Source organism: Loxodonta africana, chromosome X, assembly GCF_030014295.1.
Source record: "Loxodonta africana isolate mLoxAfr1 chromosome X, mLoxAfr1.hap2, whole genome shotgun sequence".
NCBI lineage: Eukaryota > Metazoa > Chordata > Mammalia > Proboscidea > Elephantidae > Loxodonta > Loxodonta africana.
Genome location: NC_087369.1, coordinates 159,419,669 through 159,446,943, shown reverse-complemented (window position 1 = coordinate 159,446,943; position 27,275 = coordinate 159,419,669). Strand labels below are relative to the sequence as shown.

The 27,275-nt window shown below is 43.7% G+C and overlaps 1 protein-coding gene across 8 annotated transcripts in view; it reads left to right on the top strand.

Moving 5' to 3' along the window:
- The window catches only part of ARHGEF6 (Rac/Cdc42 guanine nucleotide exchange factor 6), a 110,995-nt gene that overhangs the window by 1,092 nt on the left and 82,628 nt on the right, over positions 1 to 27,275 (top strand). For 7 of the 8 annotated variants that reach the window (XM_023539463.2, XM_023539466.2, XM_023539464.2 and 4 more), the window contains exon 2: positions 522 to 605. In XM_023539463.2, the coding sequence (XP_023395231.1) occupies positions 522 to 605 (84 nt within the window). Of the gene's footprint in view, positions 1 to 521; positions 606 to 17,312; positions 17,332 to 27,275 lie in introns of those variants that run through there. The other variant, XM_064277644.1, reaches the window with a different exon arrangement.

Sequence of the window (27,275 nt, the reverse complement as noted above, 5' to 3'; positions counted from 1 at the left end):
GACTGTCAGCATACCTCTTTTGCCTTCTTGAGCCAGTTTGGATTTGTATTGAACAAATCGATTTGCTTATTATCTCTTAAACTTGAGACATGGTGATAAAATGGAGAGAAATGTGATAAAGCGTAGAGAACAGCAAAGAGGAGAATGTAATTTTAATGATTTTCAGGAGGAGGGGGCAGGGAAGTATTAGGTATTTCTTCCTCAATTGAAAACATTACCCAAGTTCAAAAAGCTGCCTTGATCTCTCTGATTTGGCCTCACTACCCTTTGGCAGAAGACATGAGAAGAAGTTTGTCAGGAGAGACAGCCGGGAACTAAAGATTTGGGGACATTTGAAACAAAGACCGACCGTTTAGGTTTTTCATCACTTCCTTCAGTGGGTATTTCTCTTCCTGGTTTCACAGCAGTGTTGCCCCTGGCTGAAAAAAAACCTACCTTATCTAATTATCAGTGAGAGATGAATATGGTCTGCTGGTCAAGGCATGACAGTCTCCAAGTGACATATGATTGTATTTTTCTAGTATTGCCTGGAGCCCCAAACCGAAGCAGACTGCACCAACAACATCAATGACTTCCTGAAAGGATGTGCAACACTTCAAGTGGAGGTAAGTCTACCTGGCTTGCCTTCCTCATTGTCCTCATTTTTCACTCTGCTGATGAAGATGGTCTTGTAGTAAAAGTCCTTGGTTTATTTTCACTGTCAGTGACCACCGAGTTACACAGAGATAGCATTTTATGGAAACCGTAGTTGAGATTGGTGGCTGTCCCCAGTGGTGGACTGCTAGTCTGTCTTTTGCAGGAATCACTTCCAAAAAAGAAAGAGTCAAAACTCAAAAAATGATGCCTTTTAGCTACTGCATCCAAGCTCTGAGAGCAGGCTTCCAGTGACAGAGCTTATGTGGGTATGCTTCTCTACTGAGGGAAACCAAAAGTGGGCCACTGGCTGCAGAGGGTCACTGCTAATTCCCCTGACTTGGGAAGAGAGGAAAGTCCACTGTCACTTTTTTCCACCGGCACTTTAGAACAGAGGCCTTGAAAAACTGAGAGAACCTGGCCCTAGGTAGAAATTGGATATTAAATTATATTGCATTATTGTGTATTGTATGGGTCCCTTCAGGGTGTGTAAGGGGTGTTACTGAAAAGGAGGTGATACTGTCACCTGTATGTCAAGTTAATTAACTTCTCTGTCCTCAGTGTTTTATTATCTGTAAAATGGAGACATTAATAATATCTACCTGATGGAGCAGAAGTCCCTGGATGGTACAAATGGTTTCTATGCTTGGTTGCTGACTGAAAGGTTGGAGGTTTGAGTCCACCCAGAGGCGACTTGGAAGAAAGACCTAGGGATCTACTTCCCCAAAATCAGCCATTGAAAACCCTACAGAGAACAGTTCTACTCTGACACACGTGGAGTTGCCATGATTTGGAATTGACTCCATGGCAACTGGTTACCTCGTGGGATTGCTTTAAGAATGAAATGAAATACTGCATAATAATTTAAGATCTATGAGATAATGTATGCAGAGTGCTCAGCACAGGGCCAGGGACCTAAGAAGCACTGTATACAAGTAGGCTAGCATTAGTAGTAGTATTTGTGGAGAAGCAATATTTGTAGTAGTTTGGTGCATGGACCCTGGAGCTAGACTGCTTGGGTTCAAATCTCACTTCTCTGTCACTCGTAGCTTTGTGACATTGGGCACATTACTTAACCTCTCTATGCCTTGGTCTCCCCACCTGTAAAATAGGAATACTAGTGGCACCTATCTCATGGTATTGGAGTGAGATTTCAATGAATTGATACACATAAAGATCCCTGGCCTGTAATAAGTATAATCCAAGTGGCAGCTGTTATAATTATTAGCAGTAGTAATAGCTTTGCCCCGATAACCTTTGCTTCCTTCACAATTTTTCCTAAAGTTAGTTTTAGCACCAGGCTACAGTTGTCTCAGAATATTTTATTCCAGGTTTCCCTATTGTCCGGTTTGAGGTCTCTCTCTCTCTGTGTGTGTGTGAGTGTCAGCGTGTATGTGTAAGCGTGGTTTTTGAGGTAGGTGTGGCTTGAGTCCACTCTATGTCGCTTATAGAATGATGTCTACAATGAAACAGATCATGGTATTTTCTTTTTTATTTGTCACATAAAAACATGGTGAGACTGCCAATGATTTCTGCACTTTGAAGCTGCCAGAAGGTATACTGAGCTTCTTTGCAGTTCTAAGAATACTAGATGATACAGAAACACCTCCTGGGCCTCATGTTGTTGGGGAATGAGTTGTCCCACAAAAGCAGATTTTCCTACTGACTAATGCTTACTCCTTCAAGCACCAATGCTTAGAATCTTTTTATCCACTTTGGATGGAAATCTTTCTAAAAAGTATATCACAATTTTCTATCTTCTTAAATGGAAGGCACTGGGCATATTTTTATCTCTTTTTGATGATTCAGGCTAACCGTTATGAACATTGTAGTAAGGCAGTATCTGGCATCTTGTTTAAGCGCATGTATTCTCTAGTTTGACAGACCTGGGTTTGGATTTTTGATTCTCCAGTTACTGATAGTGTGACTCTGGGAAAAGTTACTTGATTTCAATATACTCCAGTTTCCTCATCTGTAAAATAGGGACATTAATAATATCTACTACATGAGGTTGTTTTAAGGATCAAATGAGACAATACATCTAAGGCACTTAATATATCATTGCACAGAAGACATACACAATAGCTGTTCACTATTAGTGTTATTACTAAGTAGTGTTCTTTGCACTGTTGTGTGCAAAAGTATACCTAAAAGAAGTACATGAGAGTCATACTGAGGCACTCCTAGAACTGTAAGAGAAGTCCAATAAAATCAGTACATAAGGAAGGAGACTGAAAGTTGAGTGGGGAACACCCAGCAGCCAAGAATGCTGACCATCCAGTCTCAAGCTCCAGGTAGCTAGATGTCTAGTTATCTAGTGCTGCTATAACAGAAATTCCACAGGTGGATGGCTTTAACAAACAGAAATCTATTCTCTCACAATCTAGGAGGCTAGAAGTCCAAATTCAGGGCACCAGCTCCTGGGGAATGCTTTCTGTCTCTGTCAGTTCTGGGGGAAAGTCCTTGTCATCACTCTTCCTCTGGTCTAGGAGTTTCTCAGTGCAAGCACTCTGGTTCCAAAAGACATGATCCGCTCCTGGGTCTTCTTTCTTGGTGGTAGGAGGTCCCTTTCCTCTCTGCTTGATTCTTTTTTATATCTCAAAATACGCTGACTGAACATACAACATAATCTTGTAGATTGAGTCCTGCCTCATTAACAAAACTGCTCTCTAACCCTGCCTAACTAACACAGAGGTTAGGATTTACAACACATAGAATAATCACATCAGATCACAAAACAGTGGACAACCACACAATACTGAGAATCCTGGCCTAGCCAAGTTGACACACATTTTGGGGGGACACAATTCAATCCATAACACCAGGGGATCAAAACAAATATTTGCAAAAGTCACTTTAGGTAGAGTACCTTGAAGGTGCAAAGTGCCTAGCACAGTGCATGGCATGTTGTTGTTGTTAGGTGCCATTGAGTCAGTTCCAACTCATAGCCACCCTATGTACAACAAATCGAAACACTGCCTGGTCCTGCGCTATCCTCACAATTGTTGCCATGCTTGCGCCCATTGTTGCAGCCACTGTGTCAATCCATCTTGTTGAGGGTCTTCGTCTTTTTCTCTGACCCTCTACTATGCCAAGCATGATGTCCTTCTTCAGGGACTGATCCCTCCTGACAACATGTCCAAAGTATTTGAGACGTAGTCTCGCCATCCTTGCCTCTAAGGAGCACTCTGGCTATACTTCTTCCGAGACAGATTTGTTCATTCTTTTGGCAGTCCATGGTATATTCAATATTCTTCCCCAACACCACAATTCAAAGGCATCAATTCTTCTTCGGTCTTCCTTACTCATCGTCTAGCTTTCACATGCATAGGAGGCCACTGAAAACACCATGGCTTGGGTCAGGCACATCTTAGTCTTCAAGGTGACATCTTTGCTTTTCAACACTTTAAAGAGGTTTTTTGCAGCAGATTTGCCTAATGCAATGTGTCTTTTGATTTCTTGACTGCTGCTTCCATGGGTGTTGATTGTGGATCCAAGTAACACGAAATCCTTGACAGCTTCAATCTTTTCTCCATTTATCACGATGTTGCTTATTGGTTCAGTTGTGAGGGTTTTTGTTTTCTTTGTGTTGAGGTCTGTAATCCATACCGAAGGCTGTGGTCTTTGATCTTCATTAGTAAATGCTTCAAGTCCTCTTCACTTTCAGCAAGCAAGATTGTGTCATCTGCATAACTCAGGTTGCTAATGAGTTTTCCTCCAATCCTGATGCCCCGTTCTTCTGCATATGGTCCAGCTTCTCAGATTATTTGCACAGCATACAGAGTGCATGGAATAGGATATGGTTGAGATATTTTGTTGACTGTATAAAACTGTGAATGTATGAAAAACAATAAGAGCAGGGCTTGACTGTTGTCCAGAACACATTATTATTTATCTAAAGAAAGAATGACAGCTTGAAATAATCAGTTTGGGAATAGAGTAAGAATGGAGCCAGAGATGCATCACCACACTGATAAATTGAGTATCAGGTTGTGGGACATGGTGGCCACATTAAACAGCTGCCACCTTCTGACCATCTGTTTGGGTGTCCGGTTGGCCTGTGCAAGTGACTTCCATCTTTGTGTTCTCACGTGGCTGTGGTGCCTTAGGGTCTCTAGAGAATCACACAGCTAGTAACTGGTTGGGAACTCTGCTGAGCCACCTGGGAAACAAAGTGCTCACTGAAGCCCCTCCCTAACCTTGATAGTGTCTGTCTTAGGCTGGGTTTTCTAGAGAAGCAAAACCAGTGAAGCCTATACATACATACATATAGATACAGATATATATATAGAGAGAGAGAGAGAGAAATTTATCTCAAGGAAATGGCTCACATGGTTGTAAAGGCTGGCAAGTCCCACGACCGTGGGTCAGGCGTCAGGCTGGAGGCTTCTCCTGACTCACATAGCTGCAGGGGTTGACGAACCCAAGATCGGCAGGTCAGATGGCAGGCCACTGGCTCATGGGTTGTGGAGGCTGATGAATCCAAGACCAGCAGGTAAGACGGCAGGCTACTGGCTCACAGGCTGCAGAGGCCAAGAAATCCCAAGATTGGCAGGTAAGATGGCAAGCCATTGGCTCACAGGCTGCAAAAGCTGACGGATCCCAAGATCAGCAGGCAACACGGCAGGCAGCTGGCTCAGGTCCCAAGAACTGGAGGTCAGGTATTGACAAGCCAGGTGTAGGATCCAGAGCAAGCAAGTGAGCTTTGCCAGAATGTCCATATGTATGTCAGATGCAGACCACATCCCTGAGAAAACTCCCATTACAACTGATTGGCTGATCACATCAGATCACATCATGGAAGATGCCAACATCATTACATAACTGCCAAATTACATCATTACATAACTGCCAAACTGCATCATTACATAACTGCCAAGCTACTGAGAACCATGGCCCAGCCAGGCTGATCTACAACCTTAAACATCACAGTGTTCTTTGAAGTATAAATATTTTTTAATTTGATGAAGTCCAATTCATATAATTTTTTCTTTTGTTATTAGTGCTCTTGGTGTCATATCTAAGAAACCATTGCCTAGTCCAAAATCACAGAGACTTAAACTGATGTTTTCTTCTAAAAGTTGTATAGTTTTAGCTCTTACATTTAGGTCATTGATCTATTTTGAGTTAATTTTTGTATATGGTGTGAAGTAGGGGTCCAACTTCATTCTTCTGCATATGGATATCAGTTTCTTCATCAACACCTGTTGAAAAGACCATTCTTTCCCCCATTGAACTGTTTACTGTAGTTTTGTAGTAAGTTTTAAAATCTGGAAGTGTGTGTCCTCCAACTTTGTTCTTTGTTTTCAGAATCACGTTGGCTATTCTGGCTCCTTAGCATGTCCATATGAATTTTAGGATCAGTTTATTCATTTTTGAAAAAACAAATGAATAGCTGGGATTTTGATAGGAATTGTGTCGATTCTGTAGATTTCTTTGGGGAGTTTTTCCATCTTAGCAATATCAAGTCTTCCAATCCATGAATGTGTGATGCCTTCCCATTCACAATGTTTTGTGTTTTTTCAGGGAATAAGTCTTGTATTTTCTTGGTTTGATTTATTCCTAAATATTTCCTTACTTTTTATGCTATTGTAAATAGAACTGTTTTTGTAATTTCATTTTCAGATGGTTCATTGTAAGTGTATAGAAATGCAATTGATTTTTGTATGTTGATCTTGTATCCTCCAACCCGGCTGAACTTGTTTGTTAGTTCTAATGGTTTTTTAGTGGATTCCTTATAATTTTCTATACGCAAGATTGTGTAATCTGCAAATAGAGATGGGTTTACGTCTTTCTTTCCAATATAGATGCCTTTTTCTCATTCTAGCCTAATTGCCCTAGTTAGAATGTCCAGTACAATGTTGAATAGAAGTGATAAGAGTGGACAGCCTTGTCTTGTTCCTGATGCCTTTTATTGGGTTTCCTTGTTTGTTGAGTGTATTTATCATGAAAGGGTGTTGGATTTTTGTCAAACGCTTTTTCTGTGTCAATTGAGACGATTATGCAGTTTTGTCCTTTATTACATTGATTTTTGTATGTTAAATCAATCTTGCATTCCTGGAATAAACCCCACTTGGTCATGGTGTATATATGCATGTGATGGTTAAGGTTGTCTGTCAACTTGACTAGGCCATGATTCTCAGTGCTTTGGCAGTTATGACAAAGTTTGGCAGCTATGTAATGATGTAATAGCCTTCATAATGAGATCTGATTTAATGTATTCACCTCCATGATAAGATCTGTTATGAGCAGCCAATCAATTGAAAGAGAGTTTCCTTGGGGGTGTGGCCTGCATCCAATATAGGTGGACTTTCTGACAAAGCTCGCTGGCTTTTGCTCACTCTGGATGTTGCAGCTGCCTCCTGTTCATCAGGCCTGTGGTTCTTGGGACTTGAGCTAGCAGCTTACCTGTCGATCTTGGGAGTCATCAGTCTCCACAGCTTGTGAGCCAGTGGCCTGCTGATCTTGGGATTCATTGGCTTCTGCAGCCTGTGAGCCAGAGGCCTGCTGTCTGACCTGCTGATCTGGGGTTTACCAGCTCCTGTAGCTATGTGAGTCAGGAGAAGCCTCCAGCCTGACCCATGCACTTGGGAATTTCCAGTCTCTACAACCACATGAGCCATTTCTTGATATCAATCTCTCTCTATACATTGTTACACTTCACTTGTTTTGCTTCTCTAGAGAACCCAGCTAAGACATTTGATACCAAGAGTGGTTCTAGAGAAACAAAATTGGTTCTCAAATCTGGTTAGTCTTAGAGATGTGGATGACTCTGCTTCCAGTAGTAAAGAGGGCACTGCTAATACATTGCATGAGGTGGCAATAGGAATATGCAAAATATCACCACCAATAGATCAGGTATTGGTGAGAGGCGAGGCTATGAGTGATTGTATGTTTGATACCTTTCTACAATTTCATCAGAATGAGAAGTATAAGGAAGCTAGTTGATTGGTCCTACTTTCACTAGACAAAGTGACGAAAGAAAGAGAAGAGCTCAGGGCTTCAGAGTCACAGCTCAAGCACTGCATAAATGACCTAAAGTGTCCACTTGTGCCTTGAAAGAAAGCTGTATTTCTTGTAGTAACAGAGCTGATATTGCTGAAAATCAAACCCAGAGTCTTAACCATAAGAGTGGCTGACTTTCAATGCAAATTTAATTCCCAACCTCGAATGGTGTCTGAAGTTAATGGGAGGGCACTGATTGGGAAGAAATGGAATCTTGAAACTTGGGATGGGGCCATATGGGTGGATAATCAGGAAGCTGGGGACACTGAGCCCCTAAATTCAGTTAAATCACTTCTGCCAACAAAACCACTCCTCTCACTCCCAACTGGAGATTTCTCCATCTTTTTCTGCTAAGCCACCCTTCACAGTAAAACCATTAGCACCTCCATCCCCATCCGATGAGATTAACCAGCTGTGTCTGAAAAGCCTTTGTATGAGATGTCACCTGGGTATCTGAGTCATGGTCTGGGGAGATGTCTGAGTCATTGCCTGGGGCATTACCTAAGGCAGGTACCTTATAAGGCATTGCTGAATGTTCTCAGAACATATCCCCACCATGCATTTTTGCTTCTATACCTATAATTAAACTTGTCCTAGCAAGCCCCAAAAAGGTGAGGTACAAAGTATGACCCAGGAGGAGGTATGCTACACTCCAAAAGAACTACGTGAGCTTTCTCATATGTGCAAACAGAAACCTGGGAAATATGTGTGGGAATGGCTATTAAGAGTGTGGGATAATGATGCAAGGAACATAAAGTTGGGTCAGTCTGAGTGTATTGATATGGGCCCATTAAACATAGATCTTTCATTCAGTGTTTCAGCTTAAGAGGTAAGAAAAGGATCTAATAGTATATTTGGTTGGTTTGCTGAAGCATGGATTACTTGGTGGCCCACACAAAATCAAGTTGAAGTGCCAGACCTGCCTTTGTATACTGTAGAAGAATGAATCCAAAAGCTTAGGGAAATTGGCATGCTAGAGTGGATTTATAAGGTTATATCCACAAACCCACACATGGAGTGCCTAGAGGATCCACCTTTTACCACAACAGTGAGGAACAAATTTATGACGGGAACCCCAGTCTCTTTGAAGACTGCTGTGATTGCTATTTTAGGTAAGTCAGATTTGACAGTGGGAACTGCCCTAACTGAATTAAGACACCTAATTACAATGGGGGGAAACCCTGGTGGCGTAGTGGATAAGAGCTACAGCTGCTGACCAAAAGGTCAGCAGTTCGAATCCACCAGCCACTCCTTGGAAGCCCTACGAGGCAGTTCTACTCAGTCCTTTAGGGTTACTATGAGTCAGAATTGACTCAACAGCAGTGGGTTTGGTTCTTTTGTTTAACTACAATGGAGCTGATTGGACCCCATGGTAGTAGGTGCCGAGTGGCGACACTCAATCAACAAAGACAAGGTGGATGTGGTTACTGTAATGGATAGTAAAGTCAAACAGCAATCAGAATAGTCTGACTCCTATGGACTTACGGTGTTGGCTACTTAGTCATGGTGTCCCTAAGATAGAAATCAATTGAAAATCTACTATTTACTTGATCTGTACAAGCAGAAGAATTCTAGGTCAAGTGAATGTCAGTCTAACTCAAATTGCCAGAATAGAGAGTCATGGCACCTCAATCAAATTCCAGACTTGAGTGAGTTTACAGACCCACAACCCCTTGAATGAAGGGGAGGCTGGGTCCCCTTGAAGAAGGACCCCACTACACTGCCAAAAATTTATACCGGTAATCTTTCTCCCATCCTTCCCCAAAGGAATCTACAGCTTTTTACGAGGGTGACTGTTCACTGGGGAAAAGGAAATAGTAAAACTTTTGGGTGATTACTGGATACTGGCTCTGAACTGACACTAATCCCAAAACATCACTGTGGCCCACCAGTCATAGTGGGGGCATATGGAAGTCAGGTTATTAATGGAGTCTTAGCTCAGGTTCTACTCACAGTGAGTCCAGTGGGTCCCCAAACTCATTCTGTAGTGATTTCCCCAGTTCAGGAATGAATAATTGTAATACATATACTCAGCAACTGGCAGAACCCCCACGTTGGATTCCTGACGAATGGAAGAAGGGCTATTATGATAGGAAAAGCCAAATGGAAGCCATTAGAACTTCCCCTACCAAGGAAAATAGTAAACCAAAAGCAATACCACATTCCTGGAGGGATTACAGAGATTACTGCCACCATGAAGGACTTGAAGGATGCAGGGGTGGTCATTCCCAGCACATCCCCATTCAACTCACCTATTTGGCCTGTGCAAAAAACAAATGGATCTAGGTGAATGACAGTGGATTATTGAAAACTTAACCAGGTGGTGACTCAATGGCAGCTGCTGTTCCAGACATGGTTTCGTTGCTTGTGCAAATTAATACATCTCCTGGTACCTGGTATGTAGCTATTGATCTGGCTAATGCCTTTTTCTCCATACCTGTTTTGAAGGACCACCAGCAGCAATTTGCCTTTAGTTGGCAAGTCCAACAATACACCTTCAGTTGCCTACCTCAGGACAACATCAACTCTCCAGCCCTATGTCATAATTTAGTCCTCAGGGACCTTGATTGCCTTTACCTTCCAAAAGACATCACATTGGTCCATTACATGGATGACATTATGCTGATTGGACCTAGTGAGGAAGAAGCGTCGATGACTCTGGACTTATTGGTGAAACATTTGTATGCTAGAAGGCAGGAAATTAATCCAACAACAATTCAGGCGCCTTCCACCTCAGTGAAATTTCTAGGGATCCAGTGGTGTGGGGCATGCTGAGATATTCCTTTTAAAGTGAAGGATAAGTTATTGCACCTGGTCTCCCCACAACTAAACAGGAGGCACAACACTTGGTGGGCCTCTGGATTTTGGAGGCAACATATCCCTCATTTGTGTATGCTACTCCAGCCTATTTGTCAAGTGACTCTAAAAGCTGCTAGTTTTGAGTGGGGCCCAGATCAAGAGAAGGCTCCACAACAGGTTCAGAGAGCCGTGCAAGCGGCTCTACCACTTGGGCCACATGACCCATCTGATCCAATGGTATTGAAGTTTCAGTGGCAGATAGAGATACTGTTTGGAGTCTTTGACATGCCCCTATTGGTGAATCACAGCGCAGGCCCTTAGGATTTTGGAGCAAAGCCCTGCCATCCTCTACGGATAACTACTGTCCTTTTGAGAAATAGCTTATGGATTGTTACTGGACCTTCATAGAGACATGCTTAACCATGGGCCACCAAGTCACCATGTGGCCTGAGTTGCCCATCATGAACTGGTTGTTATCTGACCCACAGAGTCATGAAGTCAGACATGCACAGCAGCATTCCATCATTAAATGGAAGTGGTATATACGAGATCGGGTCCAAGCAGGACTTGTAGGCACAAGTAAGTTGCATGTGGAAGTGACCCAAATGCCCATAGTCTCCACTTCTGTCACATTATCTTCCATCTCCCAGCCTGCACCTATGGTCTCATGAGGAGTTCCTTATGATCAGTTGACTGAGAAAGAGAAAACTCGTGCCTGGTTACAGGTGGTTCTGCGAGATATGCAGGCACCATTTGAAAGTGGACAGCATCAGCACTACAGCCCCTCTAGGACTTCCCTGAAGGACAGTTGTGAAGGTTAATCCTCCCAATGGGCAGAACTCTGAGCAAAGCACCTGGTTGTCCACTTTGCTTGGAAGGAGAAATGGCCAGTTTTGCGATTATATACTGATTCGTGGGCTGTGGCCAGTGGTTTACCTGGATGGTCAGGGACTTGGGAGGAACATGATTGGAAAATTGGTGACAAGGAGGTATGGGGAAGAGGTATGTGGATAGACCTATTTGAATGGGCCAAAGAAGTGAAGATATTTGTGTCTCATGTGAATGCTCATCAAAGGGAAACCTCAGCACAAGATGATTTTAACAATCAAGTGGATAGGATGATGCGTTCTGTGGAAACCACTCATCCTCTTTCCCCAGCCACTCCTTTCATGCCCAATGGGCTCATGAACAAAGTGGCCGTAGTGGCAGGAATGGAGGTTATGCACGGGCTCAGCAACACAGACTTCCACTCACCAAGGCTGACTTGGCTGCAGCCACTGCCGAGTGCCCAATCTAACAGTAACAGAAACTAACGCTGAGTCCACAATATGGCACCATTCCTTGAGGTGATCAGCCAGCGATCTGGTGGCAGGTTGATTACATTGGACATCTTCCATCATGAAAAAGGCAGTGTTTCATTCTTACTGTGATAGGCCCTTACTCTGGATACAGATATGCCTTCCTTGCACACAATGCTTCTGCCAAAACTACCATCCGTACAGAATGGCTTATCCACCATCATGGATCAGCATTGCCTTGGATCAAGTGACACACTTTACAGCAAATGAAATGCAGCAATGGGCCCATGATCATGAAATTCACTGGCCTTACCATGTTCCCTATCAACCTGAAGCAAATGTCTTGATAGAACAGTGCAATGGTCTTCTAAAGACACAATTACGGCACCAGCTAGGTGGAAATACCTTGCAGAATTGGGGCAGTGTTCTTCAAGACGCTGTATATGCTCTAAACCAGCATCCAATACGTGGTACTCTTTCTCCCATAGCCGGGATTCATTGGTCCTGAAATCATTCAGTGGATATGGGAGTGACACCACTGATTACTACCCCTAGTGACCGGCTCGTAAAATTTTTGCTCCTGCCCCTGTGACCCTATGCTCTGCAGGTCTAGAGGTCTTAATTCCAAAGGGAGGAATGCTCCCACCAAGGGACTCAACACTGATTCCATGAACTGAAGGTTAAGAATGTCACCTGGCCACTTCGGGCTTCTCATGCCTCTGGAACAACAGTTACTGTATTGACTGGTGTGATTGATCCTGATTACCAAGAGAAAATTGCATGGATATTACATAATGGAGGTAAAGAAGAGTATGTCTGGAATACAGGACATCCCTTAGGACGTTTCTTAGTACTACCATGCCCTGTGATTAAAGCCGATGGAAAACTGCAGCAACCCAATTCCAAGATGACTACTAATGGCCCAGACCCTTCAGGAATGAAGGTTTGTGTTACCCCACCAGGCAAAGAAACATCACCAGCTGAGGTGCTACTGAGGGCAAAGGGAATACAGAATGGGTGGTGGAAGAAGGTAGTTCTAAATAGCAGCTACGACCACATGGCCAATTCCAGAAATGAGGACTGTAATTGCTATAACTATTTCTTCTTTGTATGTGTACATCAAATATTTTTGTTTTCTTCACTTATACAATATAAGATGTTAACAGGGCTAGTGCATTTTTGGTTGTATGCATGTTAATTGTATCATGTTTTTGTTGTTGTTGTTAGGGGCCATCGAGTAGGTTCCGACTCATAGCAGCCCTATGCACAACAGAACGAAACACTGCCTGGTCCTGTGCCATCCTTACAATCGTTGTTATGCTTGAGCCCATTTTTGCAGCCACTGTGTCAATCCACCTCACTGAGGGTCTTCCTCTTTTCCGCTGACCCTGTACTTTGCCAAGCGTGATGTTCTTCTTCAGAGACTGATCCCTCCTGACAACATGTCCAAAGTATGTAAGATGCAGTCTCGCCATCCTTGTTTCTAACGAGCATTCTGGTTGCACTTCTTCCAAGACAGATTTGTTCGTTCTTCTGGCAGTCCATGGTATAGTCAATATTCTTCGCCAACACCACAATTCAAAGGCATCAATTCTTCTTCCGTCTTCCTTATTCATTGTCCACCTTTCACATGCATATGACTCGATTGAAAATACTATGGCTTGGGTCAGGCGCACCTTAGTCTTCAAGGTGACATCTTTGCTTTTCAACACTTTAAAGAGGTCCTTTGCAGCAGATTTACCCAATGCAATGCATCTTTTAATTTCCTGACTGCCGCTTCCATGGCTGTTGATTGTGGATCCAAGTAACATGAAATCCTTGACAACTTCAATCTTTTCTCCATTTATCATCATGTTGCATATTGGTCCAGTTGTGAGGATTTTTGTTTTCGTTGTGTTGAGGTGCAATCCATACTGAAGGCCGTGGTTTTTGAACTTCATTAGTACGTGCTTCAAGTCCTCTTCACTTTTCAGCAAGCAAGGTTGTGTCATCTGCATAATGCAGGTTGTTAATGAGTCTTCCTCCAATCCTGATGCCCCGTTCTTCTTCACACTGTCCAGCTTTTTGTATTATTTGCTCGGCATACAGATTGAATAGGTATGGTGACAGAATACAACCCTGGCCCACACCTTTCCTGACTTTAAAGCAATCAGTATCCCCTTGTTCTGTCTGAACAACTGCCTCTTGATCTATGTAGAAGTTCTTCATGAGCACAATTAACTGTTCTGGAATTCCCATTCTTCACAGTGTTATCCATAGTTCGTTATGATCCACACAGTCGAATGCCTTTGCACAGTCAATAAAACACAGGTAAACATCCTTCTGGTATTCTCTGCTTTCAGCCAGGATCCATCTGACATCAGCAATGATATCCCTGGTTCCACGTCCTCTTCTGAAACCGGCCTGAATTTCTGGCAGTTCCCTGTCGATATACTGCTGCAGCTGTTTTTGAGTGATCTTCAGCAAAATTTTGCTTGTGTGTGATATTAATGATATTGTCCTATAATTTCCACATTCGGTTGGATCACCTTTCTTGGGAATAGGCATAAATATGGATCTCTTCCAGTCAGTTGGCCAGGAAGCTGTCTTCCATATTTCTTGGCATAGATGAGTGAGCACCTCCAGCTCTGCATCTGTTTGTTGAAACATCTCAATTGATATTCCATCAATTCCTGGAGCCTTGTTTTTCGCCAATGCCTTCAGAGCAGCTTGGACTTCTTCCTTGAGTACCATCGGTTCCTGATCATATGCCACCTCTTGAAATGGTTGAATATCAACTAATTATTTTTGGTATAATGGCTCTGTGTATTCTTTCCATCTTGTTTTGATGTTTCCTGTGTCGTTTAATATTTTCCCCATGGAATCCTTCACTATTGCAACTCGAGGCTTGAATTTTTTCTTCAGTTCTTTCAGCTTGAGGAACACCTGATAACATGTCCAAAGTATGTGAAATGAGGTCTAGCCATCCTTGTTTCTGAGGAGCATTCTGATTGTACTTTTTCCAAGATAGATTTGTTCATTCTTTTGGCAGTATATTCAATATTTTTGCTAACACCATAATTCGAATTTCAAAAGATACTGGTAAACTGCCCTACAAAAATAGTATACCAAGTTGCACTCCCACCAATAGTGTGGAAAGTTGCTTCTTCCTCATGTCCCTGGGTATTATTCATCTTCAATAATAGTCCCTGGCTATTTATTTTTCAACACTGGATATTATTCATCTTTAATGTTTGCTAAACTGATGAGTGAAAATGGTTATTTCGTTTATTGCTATAATTTGCATTTCCATGATTTCTAGTGAGGTTGGACATCCTTTAACCTCTTTAAAGTCCGTTTGTGTTTCCTTTTTTGGAAACCAAATATATATTTCTTGTTTGCATATAAAATGGAGAAGGCAGGGAGGATCTTTAGGTCTCAAGAGAAAACTTTCCAGAAGTTATGGAAAAGTCTCATGTTTGGGTGGAATGTCACTAATGTGACCAGGAAGGCCCTTGACAGCACTAGTTTCAGTAATGGCAATTTTGGTTTTGTGGTACCTTTGAACCTGGTGGGGATCAGGGACACATACAGCTCTCCTGATCAGTCAGTAGCAGCCTGGGTGGTACCTTTTAGACTGCCTTGCCCTGGCTATAGCTGCATGGCTGACTGGTCTGTGAAAACTCTATCCCTGTGGTTCTCCTCTCACCCCCCTGTCTTATCCCCCGTTGGTAGTCCTGCTTCCTTCTCTGCCATCATTACTACCAACCCATTGCCAGGGACACCCTACCATTTCCTATTCTGCTTCTGGACCATGCCTACTTTGTAAAAAGATGTTTTGCCCATGAAGGATTTCATTGTATGTATACGCGGTTCAGTTAGTGCTCCTTTCTTTCTTTCCTCCTTCCCTCCCTTCCTCCCTTCTTTCTTTCTTTCCTTCTTCCTTTCCTCTTTCTTTCTCCTCCTTCTCTCCTTTCCTCTTTCTTTCTTTCTTTCTTTTCAGTACCAGCTCAAAGCAGTATGGCTTCTAATCTGCCCCCACCCCCTCATTGCCTCCTGTCTCCCTGAGTCACTCCATCTGCCTTGTCACTTGAACAGCATGGGTGCCCATCCCAAAGTACAGGCCTGCGGGATGAAGAATTTGCCATTTCCCAGGGGCTGCTCTGCAGGGAAGGAGTTTTGGAAGTCGGGTAACTCTACTAATAGGAGTTAAGGTCAAATCTCTCAGAAGAAAGCTCTAGTACTAACAGAAAAGGACCCCCTGGAGGAGTTGGGCATAAGATCAGGCAACTACCCAGTAAGGGTAATGGGGTCCAACAGACCTTCCTTCAAACCCTGACCCTGCTCCCTGTGTGAAGTCAGAGTTCCCTTCTCTAGGGCTCAGTTGACTCATCTGTAAAATGAGGAGACAAGAGTAGGAATGGGGCCATGTTTAACGGTTGGACGCTGTGCTTTTAGTTGGCCCATTTCCATCCTTTTCCCCTGGGCAAAGCTTTTGCTATTTAGCTGTCCAAATTGAGCTAGTGGGAAGACTAATGAGGATTTTGCTCCCTTTTTGCTGTTGAGCAAATCTAACACCCCTTATGGAAGTTCCAAGAGTTACATTAAATGTCATCCCTGACTCCGGCCATCCTCATCTTTTACCGATTGTACTGTGTTTCTGTAAAATTAGACTTCAAGTAAGGTTGTACATGTTTCCCATCTATCACTCACCATTTTTTCCCACTTCTCTCAGACTATTTGAGTTGGGCCCTGTTAATAGCAAGCCCAAAAAGGGCATCCAGGAGAGTCCTCGGGTGGGGCCGGGAGGGGATGCTCCTGGGAGCCCTTCCCGCGGCCCACCCCACGCCTTGGAGGTTGGCGTTGCGTCCGAGGTGGGACAGGGGTGGGGAGGAAGCGGGCACCCAGGAAGGGCTGGTCGGTGAGGCCGGGACGCCTGCAGCCTGGGCTTGAGGTTGGAGTTGGCGGCAGCTGCATGCGCAGTGTGGCTGCCCCACTACCCCGCGGCTGCAGCTGCTGCTGCAACGGCCACCCGGGCTGCTGCCGCCGCCTCTGCTCTACCCGCCGCCGCTGTCACTTCCAGTTCCTACTGCAGCGATCCAGGTCCGGGTCACTGCTTCCCTCCAGGGCTCCGGGGCGGAGGGCGGCGCGGGCAGCTCCGCGGGGGGCGAGAGGCCGCGGGCAGCGCCCAGCAGCCGTCCCGGCCCGAGCCCCCCGCGCCCCGCCTGGCTCCGGCACAGAGCTCCAGGGCGACAATCGGTTTTCTCTTTAGATTAAAAAACATTTTTTTTTAAACCATAAAAAACCACAGTCCCAGCCTGGGGAGGTGGCGGGGCGGCGCGGAGTTTGGAGCCCGCGCCCCTCCTCGCCGCGTCCGGTGCAAAGTTGCAGGCGCCCCCCCTCTCGCGGGCCGCCGAGCCCAGCTCTCCAGTGTCGCCCTGGTGGCAGCCGCGCGCAGGCAGGGCCCGGCTCGGCGGGGCTGAGCTGTCCCGCAGCCTTGGCACGGGCTCGCCGGCCGCTCCCGGCCCCGTGATCGGAGGGCAAGCGCTTCCCGAAGGCGGCGGCAGCGCGGCTGGACAGACGAGCGCCGAGGACAGGAGGGCAGCATCTGAGCCAGGTGACCCGCCTGGGGCAGGGGGCAGGGGGCAGGGCGAAGGGGGCGCACGCGGGCCTGGGGGTGGGCGCCGAGGACCCTCACTGGAGAGGAGACGCCCCACTGCCGTGAGTCCTTGCCGCGGGGTCCCTTCTCCACCAGGGCCTCAGGGTGCGCTGGGTTTCTCGGTGCGGAAGGGGAAGGGGGCGGGGGCCGGGGCCGGGGACGCCAAGCGACGGAGCGCCAAAACTTAGGGGCGGGTCGTCAGCTCTGGCCGCAAGGGTCGCCTCTGACAGGATTCCTTCTTTCCCCCGAGGCAGAGCGGGAATCAAAAGTCCTGTTTTGATACTAATTTAATGCCCCCCCCCCAGCCCCCGGCATCCATATATGTGGGCGTATTTTCGTCCTTGAGTACACAGGTATGTCTCAGGAATGGTTTGTGGATGGGAAAGACCTGTACTGTACAAGGTGTTCCAACGTGCCCGCAGTTAATTTCGAGTTTTCATTTAGGAACCCAACAGGTATTTGAGCTATTTCGTTTCGTAGCTCTAGAGTGGAGAATCCCCACGTTTACCTCTGTCTCTTTAAAGATCTTATTTTTATTTTTGGTTGATTTGTTGTTTTCGGATATAGGGGTACTCACATGATTCTTTTTCTTAATGTCCAGTGGGAGTAAAAATATAGTAAAAGAATGTGTTTTTCTATCCAATTATATTTTGGTCAATAAAGTCTTCACATAAAACAACAACAAAAAGAAAACCCTCTTATAGACTAAATTTCTGTTGGTGTTATGGAAAGTATTAATTTTTCAGGCAAGATTTTAAGGTCCAAAGTGCTTTGCCAACTGATATTTGTCTGGAAAACCCACAGCTTGTCCTTGAACTTCCTATCTTAATTTTAACATTGACCATGGTAAGAGGAGCTCGGATGACATCATTTGCTCTGGCCACAGTTCTGGTGTTCCGTGGCTGAGAGCAGCGCTCTCTGAAACCTAAGGCCTGGGCCTGCTCTTGTACTGGAGTTGAGGCGTTTCCAAGGATTTCTCTTAAGCAAAGTACTCTGCTTCATGCCAGGCAGTGCTGCAGTCCTTTCTTACATAAGCCAGCCTGCCAATGGAGTTTCTGGATGTGCTTGGAGCAGTTAACACAAGAGAGGGTTCTGTCTCAGTCTAGGCTGGGGGTGGGGGATGGTGATTTAAGTTTTGCACCAATTTCCAGCTAGTATTCTCATCTTGGATTTCTTTGGTGCTTTAATGTTTTGGATGCCTTCTACTTATCATATCTGAAACTCCCAGTGCCCTTGTGAAGGATGGAGGAGAGGTGATATTACTTTCATTTAACAAACAGAGAAACTGAGAAAAGTTAGCCAAAGTCACAAGGCTCATCAGTGGTAGAATCGAAACTCTAACCTGGACCTCCTGCTCTCAGTCTAGGGTTTTGTTTTGTTCGTTGTTACTAAAACATGATGTTTCATACAAAAGTGTTTCATTTGGCATATTTTATGGATGGTATGTAGCTTCTCAGCTCCTCATTTTTTCTATCTTTTTTGCCAACTCTCATCTTGGCCTTGTCTTTGCACACATGGCCTGGCACTTTTCTTAGGGTTCAGGCTGGGAGCAAAGCTTTCCAGTGGAGGGTCTGTGGTTGGTTTTTACCTACTGTCTGCTTCCTCTCCATTCATATTCAGGAATAGCAGGCACTGAATAGAGCCAGCAACTAGGGCCCAGAAATGTCCAATATTCCTTTGACATCACTAGTCCAAGTATAGTATTACCTCACTCTTTACAAAGCAACTCATTCAGGAGGTGAAATTGGAGAGTGCGAGTTTTGCTCATTTACAACTATCTGCTCAGCACTGTTGTTGTTGTTAGCTGTTGTTGAGTGGATTCCGACTCATAGCTACCCCATGTGACAAAGTAGAACTGCCCCCATAGGGTTTTCTTGGCTGTAATCTGTACGGAAGCAGATCGCTAGGTCTTTTCTCCCACAGAAGGGCTGGGTGGGTTTGAACTGCCGACCATTCAAGTAGCAGCCGAGCTTAACCGTTGTGTCACCAGGGCTCCTTGCTCATCATTATACTTGGATGCAAAGGAGGAAAAAGAGTTAAGTACCTACCGTTTCTCAAGCGCCTATTTTGTGCTAAGTACTGTGCTACCCGTTGCTATCAAGTCGATTCCGACTCATAGCAACCCTATAGGACAGAGTAGAACTACCCCATATGGTTTCCAAGGGGCAGCTGGTGGATTCGAACTGCTGACCTTTTGGTTAGCAGCCATAGCTCTGAACCACTACACCACCAGGGTTTCCAGCACTGTGCTAGGTACTTTATATTGTCTTATTTAACCCTCATAAAATCCTGGGAGGGAGGTGGTATTGTGCCTATTATATAGTTGTGAAAACTGAGGCTTGGGGATGATCCAGACAAATGTCTCATACTTTAGAACTCACACTCTTTGCCATGTTATCAGACTGCTGCCTCCAAAGGACCTGTTGCTAAATCTAGGCGCACCTAGCCCGTTGGTTCTCAGACATGGCTTTGCATTAGAATCACCTGGGGTCCCGCTCTCAGAGATTCTGGGCTAATTGGTCTTCCCTGAGGCCCAGGCACTGATTTTTCTTTTTCCAATTTTTGTCTTTCAGTAAACTATATATTGAGGTATAACATACATTCAGGAAATTGGACACATCTTAAATGTATATAGCTTGATTTTTTCCACAACCTGAACACACCTGTGTAGTCAGTGCCCCGATTAAGAAACCACATTACCAGCACCCAGACGCCCCGCCTTGCCCCTTCCCAGTCACTACCCCTCACCAAGGGGAACCACTCTCCTGACTTCTAAGACCATAGATGAGTGTTTTCTGTTTTGGTACTTTGTTATGAACGGAATCATTACCATATGTGCTCATGAGTGTAAGGTTTCTTTCAGCAGGGCATTTGTTCCATTCACCCATGTTGCGGGTGCTAGTGGTTTGTTCTCTTTTATTGCTGAGTAATAATATTCCATTGTACAGATGTGTACGTTGTGTTTATCCGGGCACCTGCTGATGGACATTTGGGTTGTTTCCACTTTTTGTTGCTATGAATGTCCTTGTGCATGTCTTCTGGCGAACATAGACACACATTTCTGTTGGATTTGTACCTAGAGTGGAGCTGCTGGGTCATTGGGTACGTGTATGTTCTGCTTTAGTAGGTACTGCCCGACAGTTGGAAACCCTGGTGGCGTAGTGGTTAAGTGCTACAGCTGCGAACCAAAGGGTCAGCAGTTGGAATCTGCCAGGCGCTCCTTGGAAACTATGGGGCAGTTCTCCTCTGTCCTATAGGGTCGCTATGAGTCGGAATCCACTCGACGGCACTGGGTTTTTTTGGGCCCGACAGTTATACGAGTGGTTAGGCCTAGTTTTATATATATATATACACATACATATGTTCTTTTTTTTTTTGAAAGCTCCTCATGTGTAGCCAGGGTTGAGAACTATTTCCCTGGCTTATTAACCTCAAGTGTTAGCCACCTAACTGAGAACTATAAAGAAAAAAATACCAGCCTCCTCTTCAGCCTCGGAAACTCTGCCTCAGAAACCCTGGTGGTGTTGTGGTTAAGATTTTGGCTGCTAACCAAAAGGTCGGCAGACTGAATCCACCAGGCACTCCTTGGAAACCCTGTGGGTTAGTTCTGTTCTGTCCTATAGGGTGGCTATGAGTCGGAATCGACTCGACAGCAACAGGGTTGGTTTTGGTTTCCTCAGCCTCAGCTGTTCTAGACAACCTTCTCTGCTGGAGTGGGTTGGTCTCATCCATTTTCCCATAATCCCTTGTGTCCAGCCAACTTTGTGCTGCCTGCTCACTTACATTATGGTTATCTGTGGACACGTATTTCTCTTCCACTAACTAGTCTTGGAACTTCTCAAGGTAGGAACTAGAGCTTGGTCATCCTTGTGATCCCAGCACTCGGCATAGCACATGGCACATAGCAGGTGCTCAATGAATGTTTATTAAATGAATGATTGGATGACTGAATGGACAGAGAAACTATGGGCTGCAGAAGAGATGTCATGTCATCACACTAATACTCACTTTATTCCTAGGAGACTGCCTCAGCCTGATTACTTTTACTTACCTAAAACAAACAAACAAACCTGTTGCCATCGAGTTGATTCCGACTCATAGCAACCCTATAGGACGGGGTAGAACTGCCCCCATAGAGTTTCTAAGGAGTGCGATGGATTCGAACTGCCAACCTTTTGGTTAGCAGACTTAGCTTTTCTATTTGGTTTTGGGGTGAGCAACCAGATTATCCATAATTCTAACAATACTTATCTGAGCATGTGAGAATTATGGATAATCTGGTTGTTTACCCCTAAGCCAATTAGAAACAGCAAATTAGATTAGGTGAGATAAAGTATGTGGCAGCACTTGGTAAACTGAAAAATGGCATCTAGATAGAAAGCTGTGCTAAAGGGAAAAGAGGGGTGCTGTAGATTAGACAACCAGTAATGGCATAAAGAATATGTAGCGGTTGAATGGTGGTCTCCTGAAAGACCTGCTAACATCGTAACCCCTGGAACATATGAATGTGACACTATTGGGAAAAAGGATCCTTGCAGATGTAATTAAATTAGTGATCTCAAGATGAGATTATCCCAGATTATCCAAAAAAAAAAAGAAAAAACCCGTTGCTGTCTAGATGATTCTGACCCATGACAACCCTATATAGGACAGAGTAGAACTGCCCCATAGGGCTTCCAAGGAGTGGCTGGTAGATTCGAACTGCCAACTTTTTGATTAGCAGCCAAGCTCTTAACCACTGCGCCACCAGGGCTCCCCAGATTACCCAGGCAGGCCCTAAATCCAATGACAAGTGCTGTTATAAGAGACACACAGAGGAGAAGACACAGACATACAGAGGAGAAGGTGATGTGAAGGTGGAGGTAGAGATCGGAGTAACATTGCCACAAGCCAAGAATTGATGGAAACCACTATAAGCTGGAAGAGACAAGGAAAGATTTTCCCTTAGAGCCTTTAGAGGAAGCATGGCCCCGGTGACCCCTTGATTTTAGACTTCTAGTCTCTAGAACTGTAGAGAATACATTTCTATTTTTTTAAGCCACCAAGTTTGTCATCATTTGTTACAGCAGCCCCAGGAAACTAATACAGTATAACTTGAAAGAAATGAAATCAACAGCATGTCAGCAAAGGAGACAGAAAAACTATGAACAACAAACCCCAAAACATATAAGCACCTGGGGCCTTTTGGTGTGAAGTCAGGCAATCAAACATGCACTGTGTGGTCTAGTGGTTAGAATTTGTTACTTTCCGTGCCTTGGTCTGGGTTTGATTCCTTGTCAGGGAAACCTTTTTTTCTATTGTTGTTTAGATGAAGGTTTACAGAACAACCTAGCTTCTCATTAAACAATTAGTACACATATTGTTTTGTGACATTGGTTACCAACCCCGCGACATGTCAACACTCTCTCCTTCTCCATCTTGGGTTACCTATTACCAGCTTTCCTGTCTCCTCTTGCCTTCTGGTCCTTGCCCCTGGGCTAGTGTGCCCCTTTAGTCTTGTTTTGTTTTATGGGCCTGTCTAATATTTGGCTGAAGGGTGAACCTCAGGAGTGACTTCATTACTGAGCTAAAAGCGTGCCTGAGGGTCATACTCTCCGGGTTTCTCCAGTCTCTGTCTGGCCAGTAAGTCTGGTCTTTTTTTGTGAGTTGGAATTTTGTTCTACATTTTTCTCCAGCTCTGTCTGAGACCCTCTATTGTGATTCCTGTCAGAGCAGTCGGTGGTGGTAGCTGGGCACCATCTAGTTGTACTGAGCTCAGTCTGGGGGAGGCTGTGGTAGTTGTGGTCCATTAGTCCATTGGACTAATCTTTCCCTTGTGTCTTTGGTTTTCTTCATTCTCCCTTGCTTTAGATGGGGTGAAATCAGTGGAGTGTTTTAGATGGCTGCTCACAAGCTTTTAAGACCCTAGACACTACTCACCAAAGTAGAATGTAGAACATTTTCTTTATAAACTATGTTATGCCAACTGAGCTAGATGCTAACGGAGACCATGGTCCACACAGCTCTCAGCCCAGTAATTCGATCCCTCAGGGAGTTTGGGTGTGTCTTTGGAGCTTCCATGACCTTGCCTTGGGCAAGTTGTGCTGGCTTCCCCAGTGTTGTGGACAGTCTTACCCTTCACCAAAGTTACCACTTAACTATTGCCTATTTAGTGTTTTTCCATCCCCACACCTTCCCTCCCTCAGAACCATCAAAGATTGTTCCTTTTTGAGTGTAAACCTTTTCATGAGTTTTTACGGCAGTGGTCTCATACAATATTTGTCCTTTTGTGATTGACTTATTACCCTCAGCATAATGCCCTCCAGATTCATCCATGTTGTGAGATGCTTTGCAGATTCATCATTGTTCTTTATCATTGCATAATACTGCATCGTGTGTATGTGCCATAGTTTATCTATTCATCTGTTGATGGGCATCTAGGTTGTTTCCATCTTTTTGCTATTGTGAACAATGCTGCAATGAACATGGGTGTGCATATGTCTATTCGTGTGACAACTCTTATTTCTCTAGGATATATTCCTAGGAGTAGGATTGCTGGATTATATGGTATTTCTATTTCTAGCTTTCCAACGATGAACCGTGTTGTTTTTCAAAACGGTTGTACCATTTTGTATTCCCATGAGCAGTGCGTAAGAGTTCCAATGTCCCTGCAGTCTCTCTAACATTTGTTATTTTCTGTTTTTTTGATTTGTGCCAGTAATATCAGGATGAAATGGTATCTCATTGTTGTTTTGATTTGCATGTCTCTAGGCTAATGGTTTTTTTTTTAATGGCTAATGATCGTGAGCATTTCCTCATGTGTCTGTTAGTCGCTTGAATGTCTTCTTTGATGAAGTGTCTGCTCATTTCCTTTGTCCATTTTTTAATTGGATTATTTGTCTTTTTGTTGTAGAGGTTTTGGCTTTTCCTGTAGATTTTAGACCTTCATCGGATTTGCCGTAGCTAAAAATTTTTCCCCCATCTGTAGGTTCTGTTTTTACTCTTTTGGTGAAGTCTTTTGATGAGCATGAGTGTTTAATTTTTAGAAGATCCAAGTTATCTAGCTTATCTTCTGGAGTTTGTGTTAGTTATGGTTTGTATCCTGTTAATGCTGTATATTAGGGCCTCTAGCATTTTTCTTCTATGATTTTTATAGTTTTTGGCTTTATATTTAGGTCTTTGACTCATTTTGAATTAGTTTTGTGTATGGTGTGATGTGTGGGTCCTGTTTCATTTTTTTTGCAGATGGACATCTAGTTTTGCCAGCTCTAATTTTTTTTTATTTGTTAAAAAGACTGTCTTTTCCCCATTTGGTGGCCTTTGGGCCCTTGTTGAAGATCAGGTGACCATAAGTGGGTGGATTTACATCTGGGTTCTCAATTCCACTCCACTGGTCAATGTATCTGTCGTTGTACCAGTACCAGGCTATTCTGACTACCGTAGCTGTATAGTAGGTTCTGAGGTCAGGTAGTGCAAGCCCTCCTACTTTGTTCTTCTTCAATAGTGCTTTACATATCCAGGGCTTCTTCTCTTTCCATATAAAGTTAATGATTAGTTTTTCCATCTCTTTAAAGAATGCCGTTGGTATTTGGATCGGGATTGCATTGTGTTTGTAGATTGCTTTGGGAAACCTTTTTTTCTTGACAAGTAGCAAAATGTAGTCACTGAGACCTTGATTTTGGATTTGGACTGACCTGGGTTGGCCATTTATTAGATATATGCTATCTCCTAGGTGATACCAGTACCAGTTGCCATTGAGCCCATTCCAACTCATGGCGACCCCGTGTGTGTCAGAGTAGAACTGTGTTCCGTAGGGTTTTCAATGGCTGATTTTTTTGAAACAAATCACCAAATCTTTCTTCTGAGACACCTCTAGGTGGAATGAAGCCTCCAACGTTTTGTTAGCAGCCACGTGAGTATGTTAACTGCAACGCCTAGAGACGACTCCTAGGTGATAAAAACCAAACCAAACCCACTGCCATCGAATCAATTCCAACTCATAGCAACCCTGTAGGACAGAGTAGAACTGCCCCATAGGATTTCCAAGGCTGTAATCTTTACAGAAGCAGACTGCCACATCTTTCACCCATGGAGTGAGTGGCTGGTCGGTTTAAACTGCCAACTTTTCAGTTAGCAGCCAGGTGCTTTAACCACTGCACGACCAAGGCTCCTGTCCTAGATGATAGTGATAGCTAATACCATTTATTAGATGTATGCTACCTCCTAGACTTAAACGAGGAAACCCTGGTGGCATAGTGGTTAAGGGCTATGGCAGTTAACCAAAAGGTTGGCAGTTTGAATCTGCCAGGCACTCCTTGGAAACTCTGTGGGGCAGTTCTGTTCTATAGGGTCACTATGAGTCAGAATCGACTCAACGGCAATGGGTTTTAGAGTTAAATGAGGAGCCCGTGGCTGGCGCAAAAGGTTAAACGCTCAACTACTAGCTGAAAGGTTGGCTGTTGAAACCTACCCAGAGGCTCCTCAGAAGACAGGCCTGGCAGATCTGCTTCTGAAAGATCACAGCCTTGAAAACCCTATGGAGCGGTTGTAATCTAAACACACGGGGTTACCGTGAGCTGGAATGGACTGGACGGCAAACAAGGACAAAAACAGAGTTAAATGAGAGCAAGTAAAGCATTTAGCGCAGTGCCTGGTACTGAGGAAATGCTCAATAAAAACTTGTTCCTAATTGGTATTTTAATATGTTCCAGTAGACTGGTGTTCACAAATGCTAACATTGCATTATCAAAAAAAAAAAAGCTCAATTAGTCTGTTTCAGAAATGAGTAATGCTTTTTTAGAAAGATTTCCTTTTGAAATAATTAACATTTTTTAAAAACACTGATGCAGGAATGGATAAGCTGTGGGTTGTGTGGAATGATGGCTTCTCCAAGGGTTCTGAGGTTTTACTCTAGTTACCTTATGAATTTGGACAAGGATGAAACTTAAAATAGAAAAAGAAAAGAAAAAAAAAAAGAAAACACCAAAAAAACCTAACCGTCTTGTCTCTTGGTTCCGTGCTTTATTTGGCAGGGACTATTTGTTATTGGAAAAACAGTTTAAAAAATAAAGTCAAAAGTAAAATCTCCATATATTTTCTAACACGTAACGCCCCTCTTCCAAAGGCAAGAGCAAGTTCAGCGTTTCTGGGAGTTTTGGATGAATATTAATGGCAGGATTGGCCTCTGTTCTCATGCTTAACAGCAGAAATTGATCCTCTCAATGTTATTAACATCTTTCATTCACTAATTGAAGTGCTTTTTTCCTGGACTTGAAATTCTCAGTGCTTCTCATCATAGGAAATAATTGAATTTAGATTAGAGTGTGCTGAAGTATGTTTGAAATTATATGTCATGTTTAATTTGTTTGTATATTTTATTTGGAAAGCTACATAACAACAGTTTCAATTTCAGTGATATTGAAGCCCAAAGATGTCATGGAACAGAAATTGCAATTTCTAACTGTTAAAAAAAAAAAAAAAACATTGCCGTCGAGTCGATTCTGACTCATAGCAACCCTATAGAGTTTCAGAAAATATACATGTAATCTTAAGAATTTTATGAACTGGTTGTAATAGTTCATGTGCTACTTGAGTTTATTGTTTTGCCGTTGTTCTCAGTGCTTACCATGACCAATTTTCAATTGCTGAAAATAATATATATATGACATTGCTGCTTTTATAGCAACTCAGGACTGGGAATATATCTGGAGATCCAGTTCTAAAGAGAGTCATAGTAAGGAACTGTAGAAGACAAAGCAACTGAATTCTTCAGAGACTATGAATTATTCAGTTACGAACCACAGGAACTCCTTTAGCTACAGTTTTTGTTCTAATGATAGAACCGGTTTGGACGAATTTCCCTTGGACTTGAAAAATTGGGAAAGCTTCTCACTCTTCTGTATGCACACACTACAAGAATGTGA